Source organism: Eptatretus burgeri, unplaced genomic scaffold (genome assembly GCF_056783735.1).
Source record: "Eptatretus burgeri isolate ZD-2024b unplaced genomic scaffold, Ebu_testis_v1 Ebu_testis_scaffold_3153, whole genome shotgun sequence".
Lineage (NCBI taxonomy): Eukaryota > Metazoa > Chordata > Myxini > Myxiniformes > Myxinidae > Eptatretus > Eptatretus burgeri.
Genome location: NW_028225101.1, coordinates 255,431 through 282,500, shown reverse-complemented (window position 1 = coordinate 282,500; position 27,070 = coordinate 255,431). Strand labels below are relative to the sequence as shown.

Here is a 27,070-nt window from a genome sequence, read left to right as displayed (position 1 = left end):
ATTTGTCGGTTCCTGAAAGCCGGCGGCCATTTTGAAAATAAATGAATAAATAAAAAGGTCCTTCCTTTTTTGGAAAAAAAATCCAGATGATCAACTGATACTTTTTTAATTTGGCTTAAAGGTGATGTATAAGGGTGTGTATAAGGGTGATATATAAGGGTGATATAATATAAGGGTGTGTATAAGGGTGTTGTATAACAGTAATGTTTAAGGGTGATGTATAACAGCAATGTATAAGGGTGATGTGATGTAGAAGGGTGATATATAAGGGTGATATATAAGGGTGATGTATAAGGGTGATGTAGAAGGGTGATGTAGAAGGGTGATGTATAACAGTAATGTATAAGGTTGATGTAGAAGGGTGATATATAAGGGTGATATCTCAGGGTGATGTATAAGGGTGATGTAGAAGGGTGATGTGTAACAGTAATGTATAAGGTTGATGTAGAAGGGTGATATATAAGGGTGATATATAAGGGTGATGTATAAGGGTGATATATAAGGGTGATATATAAGGGTGATGTAGAAGGGTGATATATAAGGGTGATATCTAAGGGTGATGTATAAGGGTGATGTAGAAGGGTGATGTAGAAGGGTGATGTAGAAGAGTGATGTATAAGGGTGTGTATAAAGGTGTGTCTAAGGGTGTTGTATAACAGTAATGTAGAAGGGTGATGTAGAAGGGTAATGTATAACAGTAATGTATAAGGTTGATGTAGAAGGGTGATATATAAGGGTGATATCTCAGGGTGATGTAGAAGGGTGATATATAAGGGTGATATCTAAGGGTGATGTATAAGGGTGATGTATAAGGGTGATGTAGAAGGGTGATGTAGAAGGGTGATGTATAACAGTAATGTATAAGGGTGATGTATAAGGGTGATATATAAGGGTGATGTAGAAGGGTGATGTATAACAGTAATGTATAAGGTTGATGTAGAAGGGTGATATATAAGGGTGATATCTCAGGGTGATGTATAAGGGTGATATATAAGGGTGATGTATAAGGGTGATGTAGAACAGTAATGTAAAAGGGTGATGTAGAAGGGTGATATATTAGGGTAATATCTAAGGGTGATGTATAAGGGTGATGTATAAGGGTGATGTATAAGGGTGATGTAGAAGGGTGATGTAGAAGGGTGATGTAGAAGGGTGATGTGGAAGTGTTGATGTAGAAGGATGATGTACAATGGTGATGTAGAAGGGTGATGTTGAAGGGTGATGTAGAACTGTGATGTAGAAGGGTGATGTGGAATGGTGATGTGGAAGGGTGTTGTGGAAGGATGATGTAGAAGGATTATGTAGAAGGGTGATGTAGAAGGGTGATGGAGAAGGATGATCTCGAACGGTGATGTAGAAGGGTGATGTAGAAGGATGATGTAGAAGGGTGATGGAGAAGGGTGATGGAGAAGGATGATGTAGAAGGGTGATGTAGAAGGATGATGTATAAGGGTGGTGTGTACAGGTGTTTATAAGGATGTGTATAGGGGTGATGCAGAAGGGTGGTGTATAAGGGTGGTGTGTAACGGTGTTTATAAGGATGTGTATTGGGGTGATGTAGAAGGGTGGTGTATAAGGGTGGTGTAGAAGGGTGGTGTACGAGAGTGGTGCATAAAGGTCAAGTGGTCCGTTCCTCTTTGAGTGTCAAAGATTCTCCCAGAAGAATGGACCACTTGTGTTCCTCAGTCCAGGCAAGAATTTGTACTTGACGTAGAAGTACAAATGATTGCCAGTGATAGCTCGCCTCCTGTCTGTGTCGGACACTGTGGAATGTTTACGAAAGCTAGCAGACAGGACAACTCGTTTGAACATCTCTCCGATGGATCGTGCACACATTGACACCTCTCCCTGCATGCTGAAACCCCAGGACGACAGTTTTCAGCTAGGTCAGGAATCTAACCCAAACTTGACAACTCAGAGCAGAGTGTGCATTACTCTAAAGATATCCTGCCGGCACGGATGATATGTCAACACAAGTTGATGCATTTCAGGGTGGTCTATAAGGATCGTGGTGGTGGATAAGTTCACTCTCACCTCGTACGATGGTGGTTCAAAGTTCATCTGAACTATTGTATTGCAGCGCGTCGCTCGTCACCTCCGTGCACACAATTATCTGTAAGTGTCACCGGGTGCGATGTATTTCCAAAACGATTTGTTGTTCCACACTCTTTACCTGTAACTTACCAACATCTTGATTTTCAGCACAAGTGAAAGTTCAAGGTAAAATCGGACCCACCTGCAGGAATGTTTGAACACGTCGTCCGACATTGCTGTTTAACAGTGACATGCGTTAAGACTGTGCCCTGTATTGAAGGACCTAAAAGTTGCCAACTCGTACAGATTGGCAGCACACGTGTCTGTCACTGGAACCGCTTCGGCAGCACAAGAACCTCATCTACTCTCTGCCAACGAGCGGTGGCAAGACCCTGGTGGCCGAGGTCGTGATGTTGCAGGAACTTTTGTGCAGGCGACGAGATGCCTTACTCATCCTGCCATACGTGGCTTTAGTTCAAGAGAAGGTGAGAGCAGCGAGGACACGTGATGTCCAAGGCACTTGTGAATGAGTCATGCAAATGGTAAATCAGACCCTGCACCTGCTGCTTGAACGTTGTCCAGGTAGATCGATCGGATGGAGGGATTTTGTTCACCTGTCTGCTCCACGTGCTATCACGTGACTGTAAGGCATTCCAGAAATCCTTTCCTCCTCCGTCATGGGCGCTTTAGACAATCGATAAATATTGTGGTCATCATTGGTGAGATATTTATGGAGTGCTCGTCACACTCCACATGTTTCGACATATATATATATATATATATATATATATATATATATATATATATATATATATATATATATATGTACATGCACAATATAATTGTGTGTTACATTAAATAGACAGATCAAGTGAATGGGATTGGTTTGTGACACAGGCACAATGGCCCGAATGGCCTTTCCTGCCTTTCCTAACCTCCCTCTGTTTCCTCTCCCTGTTCCTCCTCTATTATCATCCGATGTTTTCCCTCATCCTCCCATTGTGCCCCTTCCCCGATCGTCCTGGAGATACGAGGCTTGTCAGTGTTTGGCTCGGAGATGAATTTCTTCGTGGAGGAGTATGCGGGAGGAAGGGGACACATCCCGCCCCGCAAGCGCCGCCAGAAGCGCTCGCTCTACGTGGCGACCATTGAGAAGGCCCACAGCCTGGTGATTTCCATGCTGGAGGCCGGTCGACTCGGCGAGATTGGCCTCGTCGTGGTCGATGAGGTGTGAATTTCCTTTCCTCCGAGTTTTCTCCTTTTTTTTCTCATCGGGGTCTTTCATTTTGGGAACTTTCACGATGATACAAATTGGCACGTGACAATAATGCTCGAAGTGATGGTCAAACTTGTCAAACTCCCTCACCACTGTCTGCACTCACTCCCTCACCACTGCCTGCACTCGCTCCCTCACCACTGTCTGCACTCGCTCCCTCACCACTGCCTGCACTCACTCCCTCACCACTGCAAGCACTCACTCCCTCACCACTGTCTGCACTCGCTCCCTCATCACTGCCTGCAATCGCTCCCTCACCACTGCCTGCACTCACTCCCTCACCACTGTCTGCACTCACTCCCTCACCACTGCCTGCACTCACTCCCTCACCACTGCAAGCACTCACTCCCTCACCACTGTCTGCACTCACTCCCTCATCACTGCCTGCAATCGCTCCCTCACCACTGTCTGCACTCGCTCCCTCACCACTGTCTGCACTCACTCCCTCACCACTGCCTGCACTCACCCTCTCACCACTGCCTGCACTCACTCCCTCAACACTGTCTGCACTCACTCCCTCACCACTGCCTGCACTCGCTGCCTCACCACTGCCTGCTCGCACTGCACCGTCACCACTGCCTGCTCCCACTGCACAATCACCACTGCCTGCTCGCGCTGCACCGTCACCACTGCCTGCTCCCGCTGCACGGTCACCACTGCCTGCTCACGCTGCACCGTCACCACTGCCTGCTCGCACTGCACCATCACCACTGCCTGCTCGCGCTGCACGGTCACCACTGCCTGCTCACGCTGCACCGTCACCACTGCCTGCTCGCGCTGCACCGTCACCACTGCCTGCTCGCACTGCACCATCACCACTGCCTGCTCGCGCTGCACGGTCACCACTGCCTGCTCACGCTGCACCGTCACCACTGCCTGCTCGCGCTGCACCGTCACCACTGCCTGCTCACGCTGCACGGTCACCACTGCCTGCTCCCGCTGCACCATCATCACTTCCAATATCCTCAGCAACCTCACCCCACAACCGTCACCAATTATTATCTCCAAATTTCTCACATTCTCCTCCTTGTTGTGAATTATCTATCCGTTCCTTCAACCTTCTAATAACCATCATCCTCAAGTTTCCTCACACTTCCTACAACAGTAAGAACCCTCCGCTTCCCCTATTGTTGATGTGGCCCACATTGAGCATCGATCACATTTTATGAACTCCTCTTCCTTTCCCCTTCGGTCTCTATTTTGACCCTTACCCACCCCCAAACTCCCAAGACCCCAACTGACTTAAACACTCAACGTAACACTCGGCGTACCCCTGCTTCTTTCAACACACGAACACAAATACCCGCTAAAACTGGTATTAAACCAACTACAACCTTCATAAACACAGTTCCACAGTCCCGACACAAATCACGATCACAACACACACAAAACAACACAAACAACACTCACCTTGTTCTCGCCGAGGAGCTTATACAGCCACGTGCGAACAACCGGATGGGACGTTGGGTGGGGTGGTTGGGTTAACAAGGGTAGAAAAGATCATGGTCTTGGATCAGGGACGATCTGAGATGGTGGTGAACAGCGGTCTTGAAGACCTGGAGGGGAGGATGAAATTGAAGAGAATGTGGAAGCTCGTTCCACATGTGGAGAAAAAAAGAGGAACGAATGAGCGGAGGTGAGGAGGAACAAATCATGATAGATAGAGGGTGTGTGTATTGATTCGTGTGGTGAAGGATTCCTGTGTACATTGTGTGTTGGGAAGGTCATAAACAGCAAGGTACTTATGGATCATGAACATATGGGCTGACACGTGTGTGTGTGTGTGTGTGTGTGTGTGTGTGTGTGTGTGTGTGTGTGTGTGTGTGTGTGTGTGTGTGTGTGTGTGTGTGTGTGTGTGTGTGTGTGTGTGTGAGTGCTTTCTGTTAGTGTGAGTGGTTTCTTCTTGTCCTTCATCTTTCCTTTCTTTTTCTTTGGCGATGGACGGGTGAACTCTTGCAACTATATTTTGTAACCTTCACCTGCCTGCACCTGGATGGCTTTCGGGGTGGAGGAGTAGCAGCTGATACCCAAGTCCTACGCAGGTTCCTCCTGATGACTCCATCTTTGTCTATTCCAGTTCCTCCTGAAACTCCAGTGCTTTATTTGCTCAGTCATGTGATTACACAAGGACATGTTCGTGGACATGAGACCGCTATCCTATTGACACATCCTTGCCGTCCCACACCTGCTCACCTGAATCTCCTTGGCTGTTTCTAGCCATTTGCCTCGTAGGCATTTCGCTCACGATGCCAAAAGACAAAAAAATCATCCTGCAACGCACCTAGTTTTGTGGTTGTGGTTATATCTTGCATTTCCAACCTCAACAAGGGGTCTGGGGTTGATTTGATGTACTGTCGCCAACCCGTGACCCTGGCTGTGCTTTGCGGGACGAGCTGGGCACACACCGAGTAACATCTGTGCTGTGTGAGCATGAGCTAAGTGTTTTGTTTCCCGTGGACAACATGACCCTTTGCTGTAACAATGCTCCCACTTCTCTTCCTGATCAGTTGCACATGCTTGGAGAAGGTGGCAGCAGAGGGGCTCACCTGGAAATGGCACTGGCCAAGATTTTATTCGCTGCAAGTAAGTCTTCTCGCCTCGGGAGATAAATAAATCGCACGCCAGGGAATGCCTGCATGGTTGGACGCACGCGTCTGGCTTGTGATTTCCCCGCCGCTCCGACTCGGATACATCTTTCTCCTTCATTGCACGCCGTGTGGTTAGAGCACGCTGCTGTTTGTAATCGGTCTAACCATAAAGGGACTAATTTGTAGCCTGCGCACGCGAAGCGAGAAATGGGGTGAAGCAATTGTTTCACATCCCTCCGTCCGTCTTGCGGGTTTATGATCACAAGAAACAACTTGTTGAAATGGAATGTTACATTTTACACTACTTTTGGAGGTGAAGTCGTCCCGATCGCACGAGCGCAGAGAGCAGTGAGATCAGATCCGTACGCCGTTTGCCTGTCTGCCAGTCAAACAAATCGAAAATCATTCCAAACAGGAAATTTTCCCGTTTTAATGACGTCATAAAGGACACAAACAACAATCACGAAGGACGAACGTGACGCGTTAGATCGGGTGATGTAATAGACACTGGGTAAAACTGCGGCGAAACCCCGAATTAATTAATTTATATGCCTTTAAACCTCTTCAAATCTCCATTGAGACTGAATTATAGATTTGAAGACCGGGGGGAAAACAAATCGCCTTCTTCGCACTTTCAATAACCTTGCAATGTCTCGATGCGTAGCATTCGGGGGAGCGGCACGTGTATCGATCGGGGTGCAGAAGAGGCTGCCAAATGGCTACGCACCGATCATTAAAGCCCACATTTCCGAAACTGTGACTCAACGTCGTCTTGTTACAGTGTATAATGGCGGTGTACAGGCGGTGTACAAGACCGCTTCAGTAGCGCTAAACTTGCGGATTTTTTTTTAACGATCTTGAATCTCCTTCGTGGATTCTCTCTATCGCGGTAGATTTACTCGAGGCAAGGTTTGTGGGTCTCGGTCAACGCGCTCAAATAATCGTGGGTCGGTGAACTCTTTCCCACATTCATTCACTTGATCACCGCGGACCGTCAACGGAATAACGCCCTCAAAGGCAGCAACACATAATCACCACCAGCTCGTTTTTTAAAATCATTATTATTGAAGGTAAGTCTCATGATGTTTATAACTCAAGAAAATAAACTTTATTTCATGTTCTTAATAACCCTTTTATTCATGAAAATACGTAACCCCTCGTAAATGGCGAGGCCCTCCCGTGTATTTTTGAACACCGTGCGGGTTATCGTGTTCTATGAACTCTCGAGATCAATGTGCGTGCCGTCCCTCGGACGCACGCTCAACTGGGCGTCCTGTCTGCGAGCATTGTTTGGCGGACGTTAAAAATCCCACGATGTCCTTCACGAAGACGAGGGGAGTAAGGGTCAGCACCCTGGATAAATCACAAATTCACGTTCTAACCTCCAAAGGGGGCACTGAATCAGTGGCACGGCTGCACCCCCAGCAAATTATGCCACCCGCATTCGCGTGCTGCGTCTGAAAGTTGCGCGTGTGGAACGTATGTTGCAGAGTCGACCCAAATTGTGGGCATGAGTGCCACCCTCAGCAACATCGGAGATCTGCAGGTGTTTTTGAAGGCCGAGGTGTACACCAATGATTTCAGGCCGGTGAGTGTCCGGCCGGTCCACGATGGCCGTCTGCTGCGGCACCCTTGCCCTTGACTCCTCGGTCCTACTCCGCTGCACGATTGGCGTGATGCTTTCCATTCCATGTTCTGTGAAAGTTGAACCATCCATTTTCTTCTGTTGCTTTGAGTTTGCCCAGGAGTCTGTCTGTCTGTCTGTCTGTCCGTGAAAGGATATCTCAAAAAAGTTGCAAACGGATTCGGATGAAACTTGGTGGACGCGTTGGGTGTGCGACGAGGACGAATTGTTTCGATTTTGGTGAAGATCCGAATTCGGATCCGGATGCGAGAATTATTTAATTTTTTCCCAGCGATTCTTCACCATTGAGAGATTGGGCCAAAAAACAACATAAAACACGATATCTCATAAAGTTGTGGACGGATTCGGATGAAATTTTGTGGACAATTTGGACAATTTTCGAGCTTCGATTTCTTGATTTGCGGTTTAAGAGCTCTGTCAGAGCTTACGCATGAAATAAGGAAGAAAATTACGCCGAAACAACGATGACGGTTGAAAATGGACTGCACATTAGTTTTTACCCTTTGGGTCCGTTTGTCTGTCTGTCTGTCTGTTCGTCCGCACAGAACTTTTGTTTTTTTCTCCTCAACTGCTCGTCGGATCGAGATGAAATTGTCACCACAGGAACGACTACTCATGTGGAATGTTTTATTGATAATCGTGACGTCATAGGTCACGTGATATGGCAGCCATGTTGTAAAAACTGAAAACAAATTGGCCCTCTGTATCTCTGAAACCGCATCACGGAAAAAATTTAAACTTGGCGCACGGCAAGTGCTCCTCATGGGGAATAAATTTGATTTTTGTTTTTTTATGTCATAGGTGCCCTTGTTATGATGTCATAATTGCATATTGTGTGGAATGCTACACCTGATCAGTATGAAAAATTTTTGAGGGTCATTTCTCAGGATAAAACGGTCACATGGTTTGGCAGCCATATTGGATTTACCCTAAAACCCATAAAAAAAACAAGGACAAATGTGTCCAAGAGCAGCGTCCTAAAGGTTTTGTCGGCTAAAAAAAAACAAACAAACAAACAAAAAAACAACTTCCGATATTTCGTCACGTGCCTTGATTAAGCCAATAGCGAGACCCGTCATAGTGTGTTTACGTATTTACGAAATATAGTGTATTTACGAAATAATGTATTTACGAATTTACAACACATTAAATGGAATAATCTTTAAATAGTAACGTGAACTTTTCGAAACTTTAAAGCAAATGTCCGAATATGTTTAAAAGTTCATGATAGACGCTCTCAAAAGGAACCCTCAATGCGAGAATGTGTACAGGTGTTCAGTATTTAAGGAGATCCGGATCGTGTATATAAAAGAGCCGAGTCCTAATATAAAGGTTTTGTCTTCATAAGAAGAACAACAACAACAACGCCGAGCGTTCTTAGAGCAGCGTTCGCGACGCGAGACGCTGCTAAAAATGTTCTCCAGAGCGGCTGGACAGATCAAGTGGAAACTTCACACAAATGTTGCCCAAGCCATGGTTGTACAAGCTTGTTCAGGAATAATTGATCGGTTGCTCTTTTTCTTGTTTAACATGGTCGTGGAAGATATCGAGGTGACAGACAGCAAAATGGCAACGTACTGGCAGTAGAGCAACAGGTGGATGCAACAAGCAAGGGAAAGAACAAAATGGAAAAAAAAAAGAGGAGAGGGTGGGAGGAACGTTGGTAACATGCCAGTGAGAGTGGTTCGGTGGGGTTTATGGGGCCAGAAAGGATCTCCGATAGGCCTGGAGGATAACACGACACGTCGGTGTACCTCCGACTGAAAGCCCTTGAAGGAAGGTTGGTATAATCAAAATAAAGACAAAAACCCATCAGGTTTCCTCAATTGTTCATGGTTTTGTTTTCCTGACTCACTCACTCACTGACGGATCCAATATTTGTTTCCAAAACCAGAAGCCCAAGCGTCTGCAAGTGGACGAAGCCGAAACTCTTGAGAGGACCGTCTGAAATATTTGTTGAAAAATTGCCTCAAAGTATCCTTTGAACAATAACCACTTTAGAACCCATTTAAATACAGATTAGTGATGTAACAGAGGAACCGAGTCTTAACGCAAGACTGTCCGTATCGCTTCAGGTGGAGTTGAAAGAGTACATCAAACTGTCTAACGCGATCTATGAGATCAAGAGCAAGGCCTTGTGTCCTGAAGATCGCTGCGTCTTCTCTCGGACCCTCGGTGCTGAGGTTTGTTCTCGATCTCCTCATCCCATTTAGTACAAGTTATGTATTAAATGGTGAAAATAAAATAAAAAATCACTTCATTCGACATTTCACCTTTTGTTCGAAAATGCATGTTTTGTCCCAGCATAACCTTACCAATCGTTTTGCCACCTGACCATCTGCATTTGGCGCATTCTTTCGATTCAAATTGTTCCTTTGATGTAACTCGTTGAATCGATTGGTGGGGTTTTTGTGGGGTTTTTTTGTGCGTTTGTGACGAGTCAGATGTGCCTTCATCCATCCATGCCCTCCAGTATTCCAGTGCAATGCAGAAGATGGATCCAGATCATTTGGTGGCCTTGGTCACGGAAGTCATTCCCCAGTTGTCATGCCTCGTGTTCTGCCCAACCAAGAAAAACTGCGAGAACGTGGCTACGATGATCTGCAAGCACCTCAACAAGTAAGGGCTCTTGTTCTTGGCACCAATTGGACGGAGGTGTGGAAAAAGGTAATTCGTTGTGTGCACACGCACTCTGTTGGTTGTGATGTGTTCGTTGACGGCAACATGAGGACTTCGTCATCCATCGATCAAAGACGTTAAGTTTGAGAAACTATTCCCAAATAAAGATTGATTTGCTGAAAGTGAAATGCTGCACGTGTGCCTGGGGGGATGCTCGGTCAGGAGACTTGAGGGGAAGAGGGGGGGGTTGCTTTCCTCTGTCGAAGATTTCTCAATTCCTCCTGTACATTTGAGCCATTCTTACATGACACATATGCATATGGAGAACCAGGGGAGATTTAATAACACAAGCCACACATTCTGTCCTCTGATTCTGCAGTACATGGATATTTTTGAGTTCTTATATAATATGCAGGGGTAATGTGGGAGGGGGAGGGTAAGATCATGAGACAATGCCTGGTCATGTTCGAGACAGAATGGTGCCAAAACTGCAGCCCTTTGGGTGCTGGGATAGATCACACATGGCCACTTTGTCGTGGCTACCCGGAGGTCAGGAGGTCAGCCCGAATTCAAAGAGTTGGGGAACGATTCTACAATCTGAAGTTGATCAGAGTGCAAAGAGACATCTGGCCATTACCTAAACACACATTCCATTGAAGCCAGACTGGAGCCTCCAGCCAGACTTTCAGATGCCAATATAATTGTTTATATATATATATATATATATATATATATATATATATATATATATATATATATATATATATATATATATATATATATATATATCTACATATGAGAATCCTGAGCTAAATAAGATACATGTTCGAGTACATAGATGTAAGATACATGTTGTATTCGAATGCATTTCCCATTAAAAGGGTTATAACAATACATTGTGCTGCATGGTAAAAACATTTACTTCTTCAAGTTATCAATCAAGTTTAATTGGCAACATTTTATCTTTTTATCACCCTTAAACCCATTATGCTAATTTTGGAGAAATTTGCATCCACACCTCCAATGAAGTACCAGTCAGTGGTATATGCTGATGTGTTGTCATTTGTGGAATCGTCAAAATTTTGGGTTAATTTTTGCCAACCTAATTTTTCAGTGACTATGGACCATAAATTTATCAAAAATTCAGGTTGGCATTTTTTTTGCCGCCATCTTGGATTACTGGCCGCCATCTTGAAATTTGCTAGATAAAAACACATTATTGCCCATATCTCGACCAATAATAGTTGGATTTTGATGATGTTGATTTCTAAATATGTATAATTACACACTGATCACATTGAACTACAACTACATCACCTGAACCACGATGTTGAGTCACCAATTTAAAAATTATATCACTTTTAGTCTGTTGTAAGGGTTGAATTAGCAATTTTTCCTCATATGAAGAAATTTAAAGTGCAAAAACAGTTATTCATCTGAATCAGTTTCTTGATCTGACATGCAGTCCTGTTGGGTATTCATACAGCTCTCTGGATTGGCTTAACACTTGCACAATTCTGTGCACTCTAAGTTGTTTTGCTTGCAAGAACAAGGAGCATTACACAAACTTTTGCTGCAATGACACCTCACCAATTCTGTAACTGATTCAGGGGCTGGAGGCATTTTGGAAAGAATTGGTTTCAGTTCACTGGTAGATTCTCGATACCATCCAAGCTTTGTTGGGTCAAGACGACAGGGCTTTGGAACAAGTACTTCCTGCCACACATGGCACTGTAGATGAGCTCGGCGAATGTGTTCCACCATGTTCTTCCATGTTATTCTTCACTGCGCAAGCTATCTGTGAAACACGCTGAAGTGTGTGCTGGTATGACACTCCTGCACCAGCATGGGATACAGCATCACTAATCTTATTACTCCGCGTGGCATGACAGCAATACAGAGACATGCCCAATGTCAGAGGAGTTTCAGTGCCACTGCGAAACACAGAGGAATCTGATTTGGGTTTGTATGTAACCTGTCTGTTTGATCTGTAAGCTTGCATCATCTGCTGTGATATGTTACTGCATGAATGTCTGATACTTTCAGACCGTACATTTGACTGGGCCGTGCTCTGTCCTTGAATTATCCAACCCAACAATATACTTAACTCTTCAGGAACAAAAGTTTCACCAACCAAGGAACCTTTAAATTTCAAGCTATTATTCTGTTCTATTGTTCTCCGTATGATTTTTGCAGTCGTAAACATTGCTTGTACATCTTGTCTATCAGTTTTGTTTGCAGCATTATCTACAGCAGCCTCACGGGCCTTACTTGAGTGAATTAGTGATGGTTTAGTGCGATCACATGGGCGTGTGAATTCCACATCATCGATATTCTTTTCAATAATTTCCTTCAGTGCAGCACGAGTGGGAGTTCTATGCAAACCATACATCATCATCATCATATTGTCATAATCTTGTTGTACTTTATCAATGCCTATATATTCACCAGAGCTGAGTTTATCTGCAAGGCAACTGTAAAACTCAATTTCTGCAGCCAAGAAATTTACAGAATCATCTGAATCCTTTTGGTCTTTTTCTGCAACTGGTTGCTTGACCGGGTTGTGTTTTTTGCACTGATTTGCCAGGCAGGTATTATGATACATCAAATCTCGAGAAAGTGGGTCCTTTGAATTTATCAGTTCACTGTAGTTCACCTTCCACTCATTATTGTTGCATTTTTGCACAATCACTGCCATTTTTTCACCAACATTTTGACTTTGACATCTGTGAAGAATATCTGTATTTTACCCTGACAAAAGAAGCACTCAGCTTTATTGAACTTCCTTATTTGGGAACGTGTGCATCGTACTGGTGCAGAAGAAGATTGTGTAGAGCTACAAGATCGAGGGCGACCTCTCTTTCGCTTTAGCTGGGTAGAGTCCTGTGTAGCGAGGGCTGTTTCATACCGCCTGCGAGATCTTCCAATGTCTGTGACGTTAGTAGTTTCTGCATAGCATGGAGCATGCCACTTCGCATGTTGGTTCTTTAGCTGTTCTGCAGTCATATCACCCAGACGGTTATGAATTCCAAGGAATTCCAGTTCACCTAAATCAGCCCTACGACGGACAGAATGCAGAAATTTTTCATATGATGAATATTTTGGGTGTTGTCTCAACAAATCACTGCTATGTTTTTGACATTTAATACACAGTTTATAGTCTGTATTGGTGCGTGGTCTTTTTATAGATGGCTCTCCCATCTTTCTTCAGGCTGTTGTAGCTATATTCTGAAAAAAAGCAGAAACAAATATTTAATAAATATTAAACATGTGATAATAGGTATTTATGGGAAAATAGTCAAATTAGGTCATGATAACAGCTATGAAATATCAAAAAAGAACATAATAAAAATTTCATTATTTTGGCTGCTATAAGCTAAAAAATGGCATTATTGACAACTTCCTTGTCAAGTTTAATATTTAGACCTTTATAAAGTATCACAAATGATTGCGAGCCCTATAAAACATACATTTAGACACTAATATCATGTAAATACCTCGATCAGAGGAAAAGATATGGTCGGAAATGTGTTTTTACCCTCGCGAATTTCAAGATGGCCGCCAATAATCCAAGATGGCGGCCAAAAAAATGCCAACCAGAATTTTTGATAAATGTATGGTCCATAGTCACGAAAAAATTAGGTTGGCAAAAATTCACCCAAAATTTTCACGATATTACACAACAGCATATACTACAGTGTCCCTTGCTTTGTTCTGTCCTTCCAGGGAATTCCTCACTCACAAGGAGCCGGAGAAACTAGCTCTCCTCAAACATCTTCGGTCTGATGCCAATGGCCAGCTGTGCCCTGTGCTCGACCTCACGATTCCGTTTGGTGTGGCGTACCACCACAGTGGCCTCACGGGTGATGAGCGCCGTCTCATCGAGGAGGCGTACTCTGCCGGCGTGCTCAGTCTCCTTGCCTGCACGTCCACGCTCGCTGCTGGCGTGAACCTGCCTGCTCGCCGGTAAGGCTGCACCGACCGACTCCCTGATTACCGCTGCACCTACGATCCTTAATCACCAGCTCGGTGGCATCATGGTTATCGCGTCCACTCTGAGTCTCGGAGGTCGAACCCCGGCCAAGTCATACCAAAGATTTTTTTTAAAAATTGGTATGTGCTGCTTGTTGCTTCAAAAGGAGAGAGCATGGCCAAACAACCGTAGGTTGGCAACCTTTGTGCAGGCTTGAGGGCCTCAATGGCCTCATGTGCTTAAGTTCCTTTCAGGGGGAACTTTTCTTTTCCCCATTCATTCATGAACCATTCACTTATTTATTTGTTTTCTCTTTTCTTTTACTTATCCTTCCTCAGAGTCATCCTGCGCTCGCCATATGTGGGCATGAGTTTCCTTAGCCGCACACAGTACAAGCAGATGGTGGGCCGTGCTGGGCGAGCGGGAATAGATTCCGCTGGAGAGAGCATTGTCATTTGCAGGAACAAGGACAAAGCAAAGGTATTGTGCACGAGCTGGGTCACGTGACGTGTTTCATGGAACCTCGAGGTCCAATCGACTTTCGCTCAATAAGTATGTTGGTCCCAAGTTTATTATATTACATAAACTTGTATTTTTGCGTCTTTCAGGTTCTTGATCTGGTGACTGGTTCTTATGAGACATGTCAAAGCAGCCTCCTGTACGACGACGGAAAAGGTCTCCAGAGTTTCTTGCTGTCCCTCATTGGTTTGAAGGTCCGTTGAGCTTTTTTTGATTTGGACGACGCTTGTGACCATTACGAACAGATTTTACTGGTGATCGTGCTGGCGCATTCCGTTTTGGGAACAGTTGTGAGTGCTTACCCCCCGTACGCGCGACGCAAAAAGCGGGGTTCAGCAAATGGTTCACTTTTTGTTTTCCTCTGTCTCTGTCTGTCTGTCTGTGCGTCTGTCTGTCTGGCAGTCAAACAAAATTGAAAATCATTCCAAGCAGGAAACGTTTTGTCTTTAAGGACGTCATAAAGGACACAAACAACAGGCACGAACGACGAATGTAAATACGGTGGTGTAAACGACGCAAATCTTCTCGATGGCGGGAAACTTTCCAGAAAGAAAGTTTTTTGTTTGTTTTGATATGACCTTTAAAATCTTCGTTCTATTTCAATTTAATTATACACCTGAACACTGCAGGACACAAAGCACTTTTTTGACACTTTCAAACACCCGTTTAGCAGTTCGCGAACAAAATATTACGTCGTTTTTTTTAACGTCATCTCGACCAATCGTATTTGCCACTCGCAGAGCCCGGCCGTGTCCTTGTTTCTCAAGACTGCGTGGGGTAATGTGTCCGATGAACTCCCGAGTGAGCCCGCCAACCTCACCCCCGATCCCACCGCCACACAGCGGAGGACATGATTTTCCAATCACTTGTGTGTGTGTTTGTCTGTCCGTCTGTCCAGGTCGTAACTTTTTTTCCCCCAATTTGAGCTTTTCTTCAAATCTTCAACAAACCTTCACCATGGGAATATGTGAAAAATAATTGGAGCAGTGATTTGGAACAAAAATCGTGGTCAGACCAAGCTCATGAGTTGTAAAAAAAGCATTGGAAAACGACCGGGGTATAAAGGTGTTATGGTCATCGAGCCTGGAGTGTTGGAGGTGCACGAGTACAATGGCCCGAAGCCTGGTTCATCACAAGGCGATGTGAGTGCGTGTGTGCAGGTCGCCATTACACCCAGGCAGCTGCATGGCTTCTTGGAAGGCACGCTGTTTGGCGTGCAGCAAAGGAAAGCCGAAGAAACTGAAACCTGGGAGATGACCCGTGACCAGCTGAATCAACTGACCGAGCTGGGCCTCGTGCGGGCCTCGTGCGTTGAACGTGCTGTGCTGGCCGAAGACAGACCTCTGAAGATAACCCATCTCGGGCAGGCCACGTGGAAGGGTACGTGTGCGCGCGTGCGCTTGCCTGTCCTGTTGAACCTTTTTGGCGGGAAATGATTGTACAAGTACAGCGGAACAACGGGGGTTTCGAGGGTAGGAATGTTTCTGCAATAAAAGTAACGAACCCGGTTTGTCACCGAATCATCTGGATCGTTTTGGGGGTCACAGCCTGAGGGTAAGTAACGGAGTGTTAGGACCCGGGGCCATATCCTGAAAGATCAATTTGGGGATAGAGGGGTACAGGGGTATTGGCAGGACTTGGATGTGGCTTGGATGATGGTTTCTGGAGTCGGCGCAGTGCAGGCATGACGGGCCAAATGGCCTCCTCTTGCACCGAAGTTCGTTGTGTGTATCCGACGGATGACAACTTGGCAATGCCTTTTGTGAGAGGGTCAATGGACAGACAATCGGCGACGAAAACGTCACAATCGAACCAAGTTTTTGATTTCCGGTTCAAAAAATAATAAACAACAACATTCCCTTTTTGAATTTCTCCTTCACTCGTGTCCTGCTGTCACGTTTGCTTCTTCAATGTCTTTCATTCCCCAGCTTCTGTGGATCTCTCCTTCAGCAACGTCCTCTACAGAGATCTTCAGAAAGGCCTGCAAGGCCTCGCATTGGACAATTACTTGCACCTTATTTATCTCATAACCCCGTACGACATGGTTTCCCGGTGTCATCCCGACTGGATGCTGTACCTGCGTCAGGTGAGGCTGTGAGCGTCCGATTGGTAAACTGCTAATCGGGTGGGGATCCACAGAAGGTGGTGCTGTGTTTGCAGGTTGTTGACTCGGGAGAGTCATTCATGAAAGACTTGGGCCAAATACAGGGTTGGGCAGAGAAACGGGCGATTTTAAAAACCCGTCTCCGCTCTGCCAACATGATCGCAACTTTTTTGACCGATCAACGAGCGACGAGGTTTCCTCAAGTTAATGAGGCCACTTGGCTTCAACAAGATGGCGCGACGTCTCTTACCGCCAGAGTATCAATGGCCACCGTTCGACTACGTTTTCACAAGCACATCATCTTCAGGAAGAGTGACGATGCTACACCGCATCATGGGAGATGTTAGGCCACATCATGGGAAATGCTAGGCAGCGTCATGAGAGATGCTAGGCCGCATCGTGGGATATGCTAAGTCGCGTCATGGGATATGCTAGGCCGCATCGTGGGATATGCTAGGCTGCGTCATGGGATATGCTAGGCCGCATCGTGGGATATGCTAGGCCGCATCGTAGGAGATGCTAAGTCGCGTCATGGGATATGCTAGGCCGCATCGTGGGATATGCTCGGCCGCATCGTGTGAGATGCGAGGCCACATCATGGGAGATGCTAGGCCGCATCATGGGAGATGCTCGGCCACATCATGGAAGATGCTCGGCTGCATCGTGGGAGATGCCAGTCACATCATGGGAGATGCTAGGCTGCATCATGGGAGATGCCAGGCCGAATCATGGGATATGCAAGGCCGCATTGTGGGAGATGCTAAGCCACATCATGGGATATGCGAGGCCGCATCGTGGGAGATGCTAAGCCGCGTCATGGGAGATGCGAGGCCGCATCGTGGGAGATGCGAGGCCGCATTGTGGGAGATGTAAGCCGCATCGTGGAAGATGCTAGGCCACATCATGGGATATGCGAGGCCGCATTGTGGGAGATGCTCAGCCGCATCATGGGATATGCGAGTCCGCTTCGTGGGAGATGCTAAGCTACGTCATGGGATATGCCAAGCAGCATCATGGGATATGCTAGGCCGCATCCTGGGAGATGCGAGGCCGCATTGGGGGAGATGCGAGGCCGCATTGTGGGAGATGCCAGGCTGCATCATGGGAGATGCTAGGCTGCATCATGGGATATGTGAGGCCGCATTGTGGGAGATGCTCAGCCGCATCATGGGATATGCGAGGCCGCTTCGTGTGAGATGCGAGGCCACATCATGGGAGATGCTCGGCCACATCATGGAAGATGCTCGGCTGCATCGTGGGAGATGCCAGTCACATCATGGGAGATGCTAGGCTGCATCATGGGAGATGCCAGGCCGAATCATGGGATATGCAAGGCCGCATTGTGGGAGATGCTAAGCCACATCATGGGATATGCGAGGCCGCATCGTGGGAGATGCTAAGCCGCGTCATGGGAGATGCGAGGCCGCATCGTGGGAGATGCGAGGCCGCATTGTGGGAGATGTAAGCCGCATCGTGGAAGATGCTAGGCCACATCATGGGATATGCGAGGCCGCATTGTGGGAGATGCTCAGCCGCATCATGGGATATGCGAGTCCGCTTCGTGGGAGATGCTAAGCTACGTCATGGGATATGCCAAGCAGCATCATGGGATATGCTAGGCCGCATCCTGGGAGATGCGAGGCCGCATTGGGGGAGATGCGAGGCCGCATTGTGGGAGATGCCAGGCTGCATCATGGGAGATGCTAGGCTGCATCATGGGATATGTGAGGCCGCATTGTGGGAGATGCTCAGCCGCATCATGGGATATGCGAGGCCGCTTCGTGGGAGATGCTAAGCCACGTCATGGGATATGCCAAGCAGCGTCATGGGATATGCAAGGCCGCATTGTGGGAGATGCTAAGCCGCATCATGGGATATGCGAGGCCGCATTGTGGGAGATGCTAACCGCATCATGGGAGATGCCTGGCCACATCATGGGAGATGCTAGGCCGCATCATGGGAGATGCCAGGCCGCATCATGGGATATGCGAGGCCGCATTGTGGGAGATGCTAAGCCGCATCATGGGATATGCGCGGCCTCATCGTGGGAGATGCTAGGCCGCATCATGGGATATGCGAGGCCGCATTGTGGGAGATGCTCAGCCGCATCATGGGATATGCGAGGCCGCTTCGTGGGAGATGCTAAGCCGCATCATGGGATATGCGAGGCCGCATTGTGGGAGATGCTAAGCCGCATCATGGGAGATGCCTGGCCACATCATGGGAGATGCTAGGCCGCATCATGGGAGATGCCAGGCCGCATCATGGGATATGCGAGGCCGCATTGTGGGAGATGCTAAGCCGCATCATGGGATATGCGCGGCCTCATCGTGGGAGATGCTAGGCCGCATCATGGGATATGCGAGGCCGCATTGTGGGAGATGATAGGCCGCATCGTGGGAGATGCGAGGCCGCATCGTGGGAGATGCGAGGCCGCATCGTGGGAGATGCTAGGCCGCATCATGGGAAACTTGCGTGGAAGACTCGAGGAATGCCTCTGCAGAGACGGAGGTCACCTCGAGGATGTGATCTTCAAGAAATAAATGGCATGCTCTGTCCTTTAAGATGGCGTGTTTGTGATTTGTCAAACACAAAAAGTTTATTTAATCACTGAGTTTTTTAAATCGTCCATTTCTTTGCCCAAACCCTGTACTTTCCCCAGCCAACCCAAGAAGGACGTGGGAATAATTGGGGCTGTTAAAAGTAGTAGTGGTAACTAGTGCAGGTTCACCCGGTTGTTGCGTCTGCTCCTTCGGACAATGTTGAGCATCCCATGGTGCATTACGAAGGTACGTGACAAAGGTGAGCTATAAATCCATCTAGGTGGTTGCAAGTGAAGGATTGACTCGATATCATTCGTCAGTTGCGGTGGTGGCTTTATTTATTTCAGTTTAACAAGCTGAATGAAGCAGAGCATCGAGTGGCCGCAGCCGTCGGTGTGCCGGAGGGTTTGATCACCATGAAAGCCATCGGCAAGACCTGCAAACAGGTACAGACAGCCACACCAACAGACCGGGCCTTGACCCTTGGAGAGTGTCACCACCTGCGTTCCTCGTTCATTTCAGAATGCTCACCTTTTGTGAAAGAAATTTGTCAAACCTTTGCTGTCGCATCATACTCTGCTTTGAATCATGGAGTTCCACGTGACGCTTCAGTTTGTGTTTGAAGCATGACGCATGAAGCATGAAGCACTTCGACTTGGTTTTGATTCAAGTTTCATGGATGTATTCAGTTACCAAGTTCCTTGTGGAGTGCTCGCCAAGTGGCTTAAGCACTCGAGCAAGCATTCCATTCGAAACCATCCATCCATCGGGACCATACTCTGTGCAGAGCGTTGGTGCTGCCGAAGCAGTCTCCTCGGCTATTGGGCACAATCCTGGACGGGTCACCACTCCGACACAGGATAGCAGCAAGCTGGCACTCATTTTGCCGACCTCGGAAGGATGACAGGCAGAGTCAACCCCACCTGGTATTAATTCAACAACCGAGGGGGATTTGAGCTCAGGATCCTAAGATCCCAAGCTCACCATTAAGCCAACACCAGGGATATTCAAAACCATTGATAAGGAATGGCCAGCTTGGCAAGCATTACCTAGCAGCTTGGTAACTGAACACACCTCAGATTACGTCCTTGAGTGCACGGCTAAGTCAGCAGAGTCAGCTTCTTGAGTCAGCAGAGCGTTGGAGGAAGTGGTAAATGTTAAAAGACGTGAAGCCGGTTGTTCTGTCTGCCAGAGCAATGCTTGACACTCTCAAAAAAATCAACACAAACAAGTCGTTTAATGCCAAGCTTCAGTACACTCTCCATGGAGTTCGAATGTTGTGGTTTAATAAAACAAAAAAAACCCAAAAAGAGTAAGATGCACCGATCGGCGTCCTCGGTGAAAACTTCGGAGATGTTCTTGCAGAAGAGAGACTGCTTTCCTTGGATGACCAAGATGATGTGCCCCTCCACTCCCACCAAACCCCCAACAGCAACTTAACGAGACCGTGGCCACTCGCTTCTACCTCGCTCTCTTCCTGTACTCGCTGTTCCATCAAGACTCCATATGGACTGTTGCCGAAAGGTTCAGGCAGAGTCGTGGCTTCATTCAAAGCCTCATCGGCTCAGCCGCTGCATTTGGAGCGTGTGTGCTTCATTTCTGTCAGGTGAATGATCGGACACCACCGGTTCGTCGGTGCCGACTTGCTTGACCACCCGATACCTGTGTACAAATTTTGTCTCATTGTTATATGACAAATCATATTTTTGTCCGTTCTGGATTATTAATCCCACAGCCATCCCAAAACAGCTTGGCAAGTACCAATGTGGGCAGAACAATTGTAGGTTCGGTTGAACATTCTTTATGAAAAGGATTCCTTGTAAATTAGTTGTGCCTTGACAGGTTTGTGAGTTTTCAAGTCGAGGATGAAACGATTCGAGGAGGTAGCTGATGTTATACTCCGTCCCTCTCTCCCCCCGCCACCCCAACCCTTTCCTCCAGGAACTTGAAGAATTTTGGCCTTATCATGCACTCCTTGTCGACTTGACCAAAAAGCTTTCCTATTGTACGAAAGCGGAACTTATTCCTCTGATGGAAGTTGCTGGAGTGAAGGAGGTATGCTTAAAGTGAACAATGCAGGACACATTCATGCTTCGGCGTCGGGTCGGCTTAAACCGATAACTCGACAAAACTGGAGAGTTCATGAAACCTGTGCAGTGTTCAAGTGGATACAGGAGGGCCTTGCTGTTCGCAGGGGGGTTACGGTCTTGATCTGACACGTTACATTCGTTCTTCGTGCCCGTTGTATGTGTCCTTTGTGACGTCCTTAAAAACAGTACGTTTCCTGCTTGGAATGATTTTCAATTTTGTTTCACTGCCAGACAGGCAGACAGAGCAAAAAGGAAACGATCATTCCTCTCTGCGTATTGAACTAATAATGAACTTTGAACTCTTCCAGGCACGAGCCAAGCAGCTTCACACCGCAGGCTACAAGACGCTGGCGCTGCTGGCAAAAGCGAACATCGGTGATCTCGTTCGAGCCCTTGACTACTTGTCGCAACACCAGGCACGGCAGATTGTCGCTTCAGCAAAGGTATCCAAATGCGATGAAAATCCAATCCTTGTTGACCGCCAGGAAAACGTGGCATCCACGTTTAAGTTTCATGCATCGACGATAGCCGATTCTATGTGATTGTCTGTACTCCTCCATCTTTCAGATGCTGCTTACGGAGAAAGTGGAAGCGCTGAGGGATGAAGCAAATGAACTGTTAATGGTCCCGGAAACACTTTAGTTCACAGCTCGGTCATCGCGGGTCCTGCCTCATGCTTTTCACACCCCTGCCCCTTTTTTCCGTCACCCCGTTCACACACCTTCCCGCACGTTAAAGCGTAATAAAAAGTATCATGCAACATTGGATATCCAAGGGTCGAATGAATGACCAATATTTATAACAGGGGTCTCCAACCTGCGGCCCGCGGGCCACATGCAGCCCCTTAGACGGATTTATGCGGCCCACGGTGCCATATTAAGTTTACATTACAATGCGGCCCGCGATACTGCCAATTTGTCAGGGTCAATGATCAAAGCGTTCTGTAATTTTTATTATGATTTTGATTCATATTAGACATGTGTTTTTTTACACGATTATTCATTTATCATATTTGTTGGCAAGAAAAATTATTCAGCACTAATTTTTGTTTAAATTTCGGCATATTAATTATATTTTTTTTTTCGGAATTCAGCGTCCTTTTTTGGGGTGCGGCCCTCCGCCCAAAAAGGTTGGAGACCCCTGATTTGTAAACTCGAAAATGAACCGGTTCGTGAGAGAAGTCGACGTTCCTGCCGAGATTGCTGATGTGGCAACTTTTCAAGACTGGGAATTTCATTCCATTGAGACCAAGCCAAGACCCACAGCCGCGTCGTTTCACTGGATACGTCTTTCCCGTTTTATTGCCTGCGCGACCAAAGGTGGACGGAGCTTATGTTTTCACCCCTGGCCTCGTCTTTGGTGAAATCGAGGATTGGTTCGACTGTTTGTTTGTACGTCAATCGCCGACAGGTCACAATTTTAAACCGATCTTCATGAAACTTCATCAAATGGTAGAGTTGGTCATAAGCAAGAAGCCCAATTGATTTTGAGGTCAAAAAGTCAACATAGGCCGAAGGTCAACAACTTCGGTCAAGTTTCGAAAGTTGTCAATTTTCATCCGATTGACTTTAAATTTGAACAGGATTTGCACAGTTGGTCATTGAATTGAACCACCAAATTATTTGAGGTCAAAAGGTCAATTGGCACTGAAGTTGGGGAAAAAAAAGAACGATTAATGGAAGACGAACATGAATTGCAAAATGGGATTTTTTTGAAATTTGTAGGTCAGGGATGCGTTTAAATACGTTGGACGATGGATGGAGGGCAGGAGAGTTGTGGGAATGGAGGAAGGAAGCGGTGTAACAGGTGGAATTTTTCGACACGGGATGAAATGTCGAATTGAACTCAGGTTTTCGAATAATAATAAGAAGAAGAAGAACACAGTAGAGAGAGGATATTTAACCATTTTAAGAGAGTTTTTTTTGGGGGGGAGGAGGTTTGAAGATTCAGGAAGAGGAAGGCAGAGTGATGGAAGAGATTGAGAAAAAAGAAGTCGTGAAAGTGAGTGGTGAACACTTTCACGATCAAAGTGGGATTGGAAATGTGGAAAAGGCAATAATAAGGAAGAGGAAGTGACATCATTATGGGAAGGAAAGGTGAGAAGGGAAAAGTCTGATTTTTGGTTTTTTTTAAAAAATTCAAGAACATAAAACAGAGGGTACAGTTGGGAGGAAATTGAAGGAGTGGTGGAGGTACAGTGGAGAAAATAAAAACTGAAGGTGATAAGGAGAAAATACAAGAACAAGATCATAAACACAGACAGGAAGAAGAAGGGTAGAAGGGAAGGCCTCAAGGAAACCCGATATGAAAAGGTCGACGAATTCTCACCAATTGGCACAAGTTTTAACTCAAAATCGAACTAGAAACACACAGTGTAAACACATAGTGTTGTCTGTTAATAATTGTATGTTGCACTTCCAGATATAAGCACCAAACTTAGCAGGTGGTTAGATATGATCATCTATCTATAATTCCAGCAATCTGTGTGTGTGTCTGTGTGTGACCGCTGTTTCTCGACAACCACTGGTCTGATCTAATTGCAACTTGCCAGCTATATTGCTGGGGACCTGTGGATGTGCCTTTTCAAGGTTTGATATTAATCGGACAAGTGGTTCCCAAGTTATGGCCACTTATTTACCAAACCAATGACAGGAGACGTTGCTGCGTAGGCGTGGCCGTTGGTGAAGAGATCCTCAGCCACGTTTCCCATTACGGGTTACAATGTACAGACTTCCGGATAGTAATGACACTGTATTCCAATAATTTCTCGATTTCTTATGCACATTTATAGATAAACACAATGCCCCAATGCAGTCGTCGTTTGCGAAGGAACGGCCTGTGTGGTTGTTTGAAAGTTTTTTTTTTGCACGTACCCATGCAGGTAGTGGCACGCGATAGCGAAGGAACGGCCTGTGTGGTTGTTTGATAGGTTTTTTTTTGCATGTACAGCCACGCACGTACTGGCACGCGATAGCGAAGAAACGGCCTGTGTGGTTGTTGTTTCTGGCACGCAGTTTGAAAGTTTTTTTTTCCACGTACGGCCACGCACGTGCGGCCACGCACGTACGGCCACGCACTAGTAATAAATAAATCTAGAAGGGGAGCCAATCGAAAAAAATGCCTTATTTTTAAATTAATCTCACTGTAAATTATGGGTGGGGTTCTCTCCTTTTTTGTGGTGGGGAGGAATGGGGCACACACCCTGAAAATGCTTCAGATTTCAATAGAGGAAGCGCACTTTCACGAACAAAATGGAGGTTAAAAGTTTGTTTTTCGGCGGGATTTGAATGCAATCAAATGATTTTCGACGATTTGGATTCGATATTGATCCTGTTATTGAGGAAGATTCATCACAGGTGAGTGATTTTATCTGTTGGACTAAAAAAGAAAGTGATTCGTTGAGAGCTTTTATCCTAAATATGGTAAATTCAAGCACGTTCATTTTCGTTCGGTACGCACGACACAGCACAGTCATCCGATGCCATGTCAGTGGCAGTTTTTGATTGGGGGACTGCGGTTCCGCAGTGGATGATGGTGCTTGAGAATGGGGATTGAGGTGGATGGTGGCAGTCAGTGCGGGACTAGGGTGGATGATGGTAGTCAGTGGAGGATTGGGGTCTATGATAAGCTTTAGAACGAACATGGTACATATTGTGAAGTACATGACATGTCTCCCACATTGTGTTTGGGCTATGGACTGAAGAAATTACTGATTACACTTCCAGATTCCGAGTCTCATCGCTGACATCCAATGGAAGAAGTGCATCATCTGCCGGTGGAAAACGTCTGAGTCTCTCAAATGCCCCATAAAGGACAGACAAAGTCTAGACGCTGCTAACAAAACCTCCGTGAATTTCCTCCAAAATGTTGGCGAGTTCAGGAAACTGCAATGCTTGCCCTGCAACGTTAGATTCGACCTCAATGATCTGTCTGCTTTCGTCGAGAATGGAGCATCGTGGCACAAAACGTGCTCCCTCAAGTTCAACAACACCAAGCTGGACGGGGAACGAAACAGACCGCACAAGAGACCAGCGACACGGTGCGCAACTGGTGATCCAGAACCAAGCAGGCCGAAAAGCCAGCGCATTGCAACAGATGTCTGCTTTTTCTGCTTGACCGGTGGAACACTGAGTAATGTCAGTGCGACGGAGGCGGACAGGAGAGTGAGAATGATCGCCGCTGAGTTAGCAGACGATAGTTTGCTCAGCAGGACTGTCCGGAGGAGGGGATTTAATAGCAATGGACGGGAAGGACCACACTGCCTGCCTGGTAAACCTCAATAACCGGTACCGGTCACATCTAAGGAAGAAACCTCCTACCGTGGGCATTGACCAGTGCATGGGTGAAAGTGCAGCGTTCGTCGAGTTAATAGATCACATATATACCTGATCAGAGTCCGGTACTGAAATATGCAAGTGGTCAGAATTACATAGCAGGTATACTACTCGTCTGAGCAACCAAGGTATTTCAACGTACGTCCACCGAACCAGACTTAAGGAACGGATCCTGGAACACTTTCCTGACTGCACTGAACAGTCTGATGGCAAGAATGTCTTGTTGGGTATTCGACCAATGTATGAAGGTACTGTTATGATTTTTGACTTTTTGTCTCATTCAATTGAAGTCCATTGTTTTGGGCGCATACTTTTGTGTATGGGCTTGAAAATGTGTTTGACCTCGTTTTTGGACACATTTTCAATTCGGAATTTCCATTAAAAAATATTTTACGGAAAAAGGTATCCTCCGTATCACAAAGGAACCTGTTTCATATGGAAGGATTTACTTATACTGAGTAAATTACGAGTTAATCAAAAATGTTCGGTTAGTGTGTTAAACGCAAAATTAGGTCATTTCATGTTATTTTTTTTTGGAAATGAGAGAATACAAAGGGAAAAAAAATGAAAGAAATAGGAAAAAAAAAAAAGGGTTTGACCTTTATATCAGAAATTTGATTTTCATCCATTTGTGTGAGTTATGATGGTTCCAAAGTGAGTTTGGCGGCCATCTGGGAAAATGGCAATTTTTCGATTGGCTCCCCTTCTAGATTTATTTATTACTAGTGCGTGCCCGTACATGCGTGGTCGTACGTGCAAAAAAATAATAATAATAAAAAACTTTCAAACCGCATGCCAGAAACAACAACTACACAGGCCGTTCCTTCGCTCTCGCGTGCCCGTACGTGAGTGGCCGTACGTGCAAAAAAAAAAACAACTTTAAAACAACCACACAGGCCGTTCCTTCGTCTTGTAAACGACGACTGGATTGGGGCATTGTGTTTATCGATAAATGCGCATAAGAAATCGAGAAATTATTGGAATACAGTAAGTCATCACTATCCGGAAATCCGTACGTTGTAACCTGCAATGGGGAACGTGCTCTAACTTGGCCATAACTTGGGAACCATTTGTCCGATTAATTTCAAACCTTTTGAAAGGCAAAAAAACAAGAGATTGCTGGAATTATAGAGACAGAAGATAGATATTGTGGGTGCAAAACGCTAAGCAACGTGTCCTGTCATTGGTAACTGAGGATCTCCTTCCCAACGGTCACGCCTACGTAGCAGCGTGTCCTGTCATTGGTTTGGTAAATAAATGGCCATAACTTGGGAACCACTTGTCCGATTAATATCAAACCTTGAAAAGGCACAACCTCAGGTCCCCATCAATATACCTGGCAAGT

The 27,070-nt window shown here is 46.1% G+C and overlaps 1 protein-coding gene across 3 annotated transcripts in view; it reads left to right on the top strand.

Moving 5' to 3' along the window:
- HELQ (helicase, POLQ like) overlaps positions 1 to 22,151 on the top strand; it is a 27,965-nt gene extending 5,814 nt beyond the window's left edge. For all 3 annotated transcript variants that reach the window (XM_085867853.1, XM_085867854.1, XM_085867855.1), the window contains 16 exons: positions 2,341 to 2,519; positions 3,062 to 3,262; positions 5,818 to 5,893; positions 7,389 to 7,486; positions 9,619 to 9,726; positions 10,017 to 10,162; positions 13,889 to 14,128; positions 14,474 to 14,615; positions 14,744 to 14,848; positions 15,815 to 16,034; positions 16,583 to 16,740; positions 19,649 to 19,747; positions 20,734 to 20,907; positions 21,243 to 21,356; positions 21,700 to 21,834; positions 21,959 to 22,151. In XM_085867853.1, the coding sequence (XP_085723979.1) occupies positions 2,341 to 2,519; positions 3,062 to 3,262; positions 5,818 to 5,893; positions 7,389 to 7,486; positions 9,619 to 9,726; positions 10,017 to 10,162; positions 13,889 to 14,128; positions 14,474 to 14,615; positions 14,744 to 14,848; positions 15,815 to 16,034; positions 16,583 to 16,740; positions 19,649 to 19,747; positions 20,734 to 20,907; positions 21,243 to 21,356; positions 21,700 to 21,834; positions 21,959 to 22,033 (2,270 nt within the window). In that variant the 3' untranslated portion in view covers positions 22,034 to 22,151. The remainder of the gene's footprint in view (positions 1 to 2,340; positions 2,520 to 3,061; positions 3,263 to 5,817; positions 5,894 to 7,388; positions 7,487 to 9,618; positions 9,727 to 10,016; positions 10,163 to 13,888; positions 14,129 to 14,473; positions 14,616 to 14,743; positions 14,849 to 15,814; positions 16,035 to 16,582; positions 16,741 to 19,648; positions 19,748 to 20,733; positions 20,908 to 21,242; positions 21,357 to 21,699; positions 21,835 to 21,958) is intronic.
- Positions 22,152 to 27,070: the final 4,919 nt, after the last annotated feature.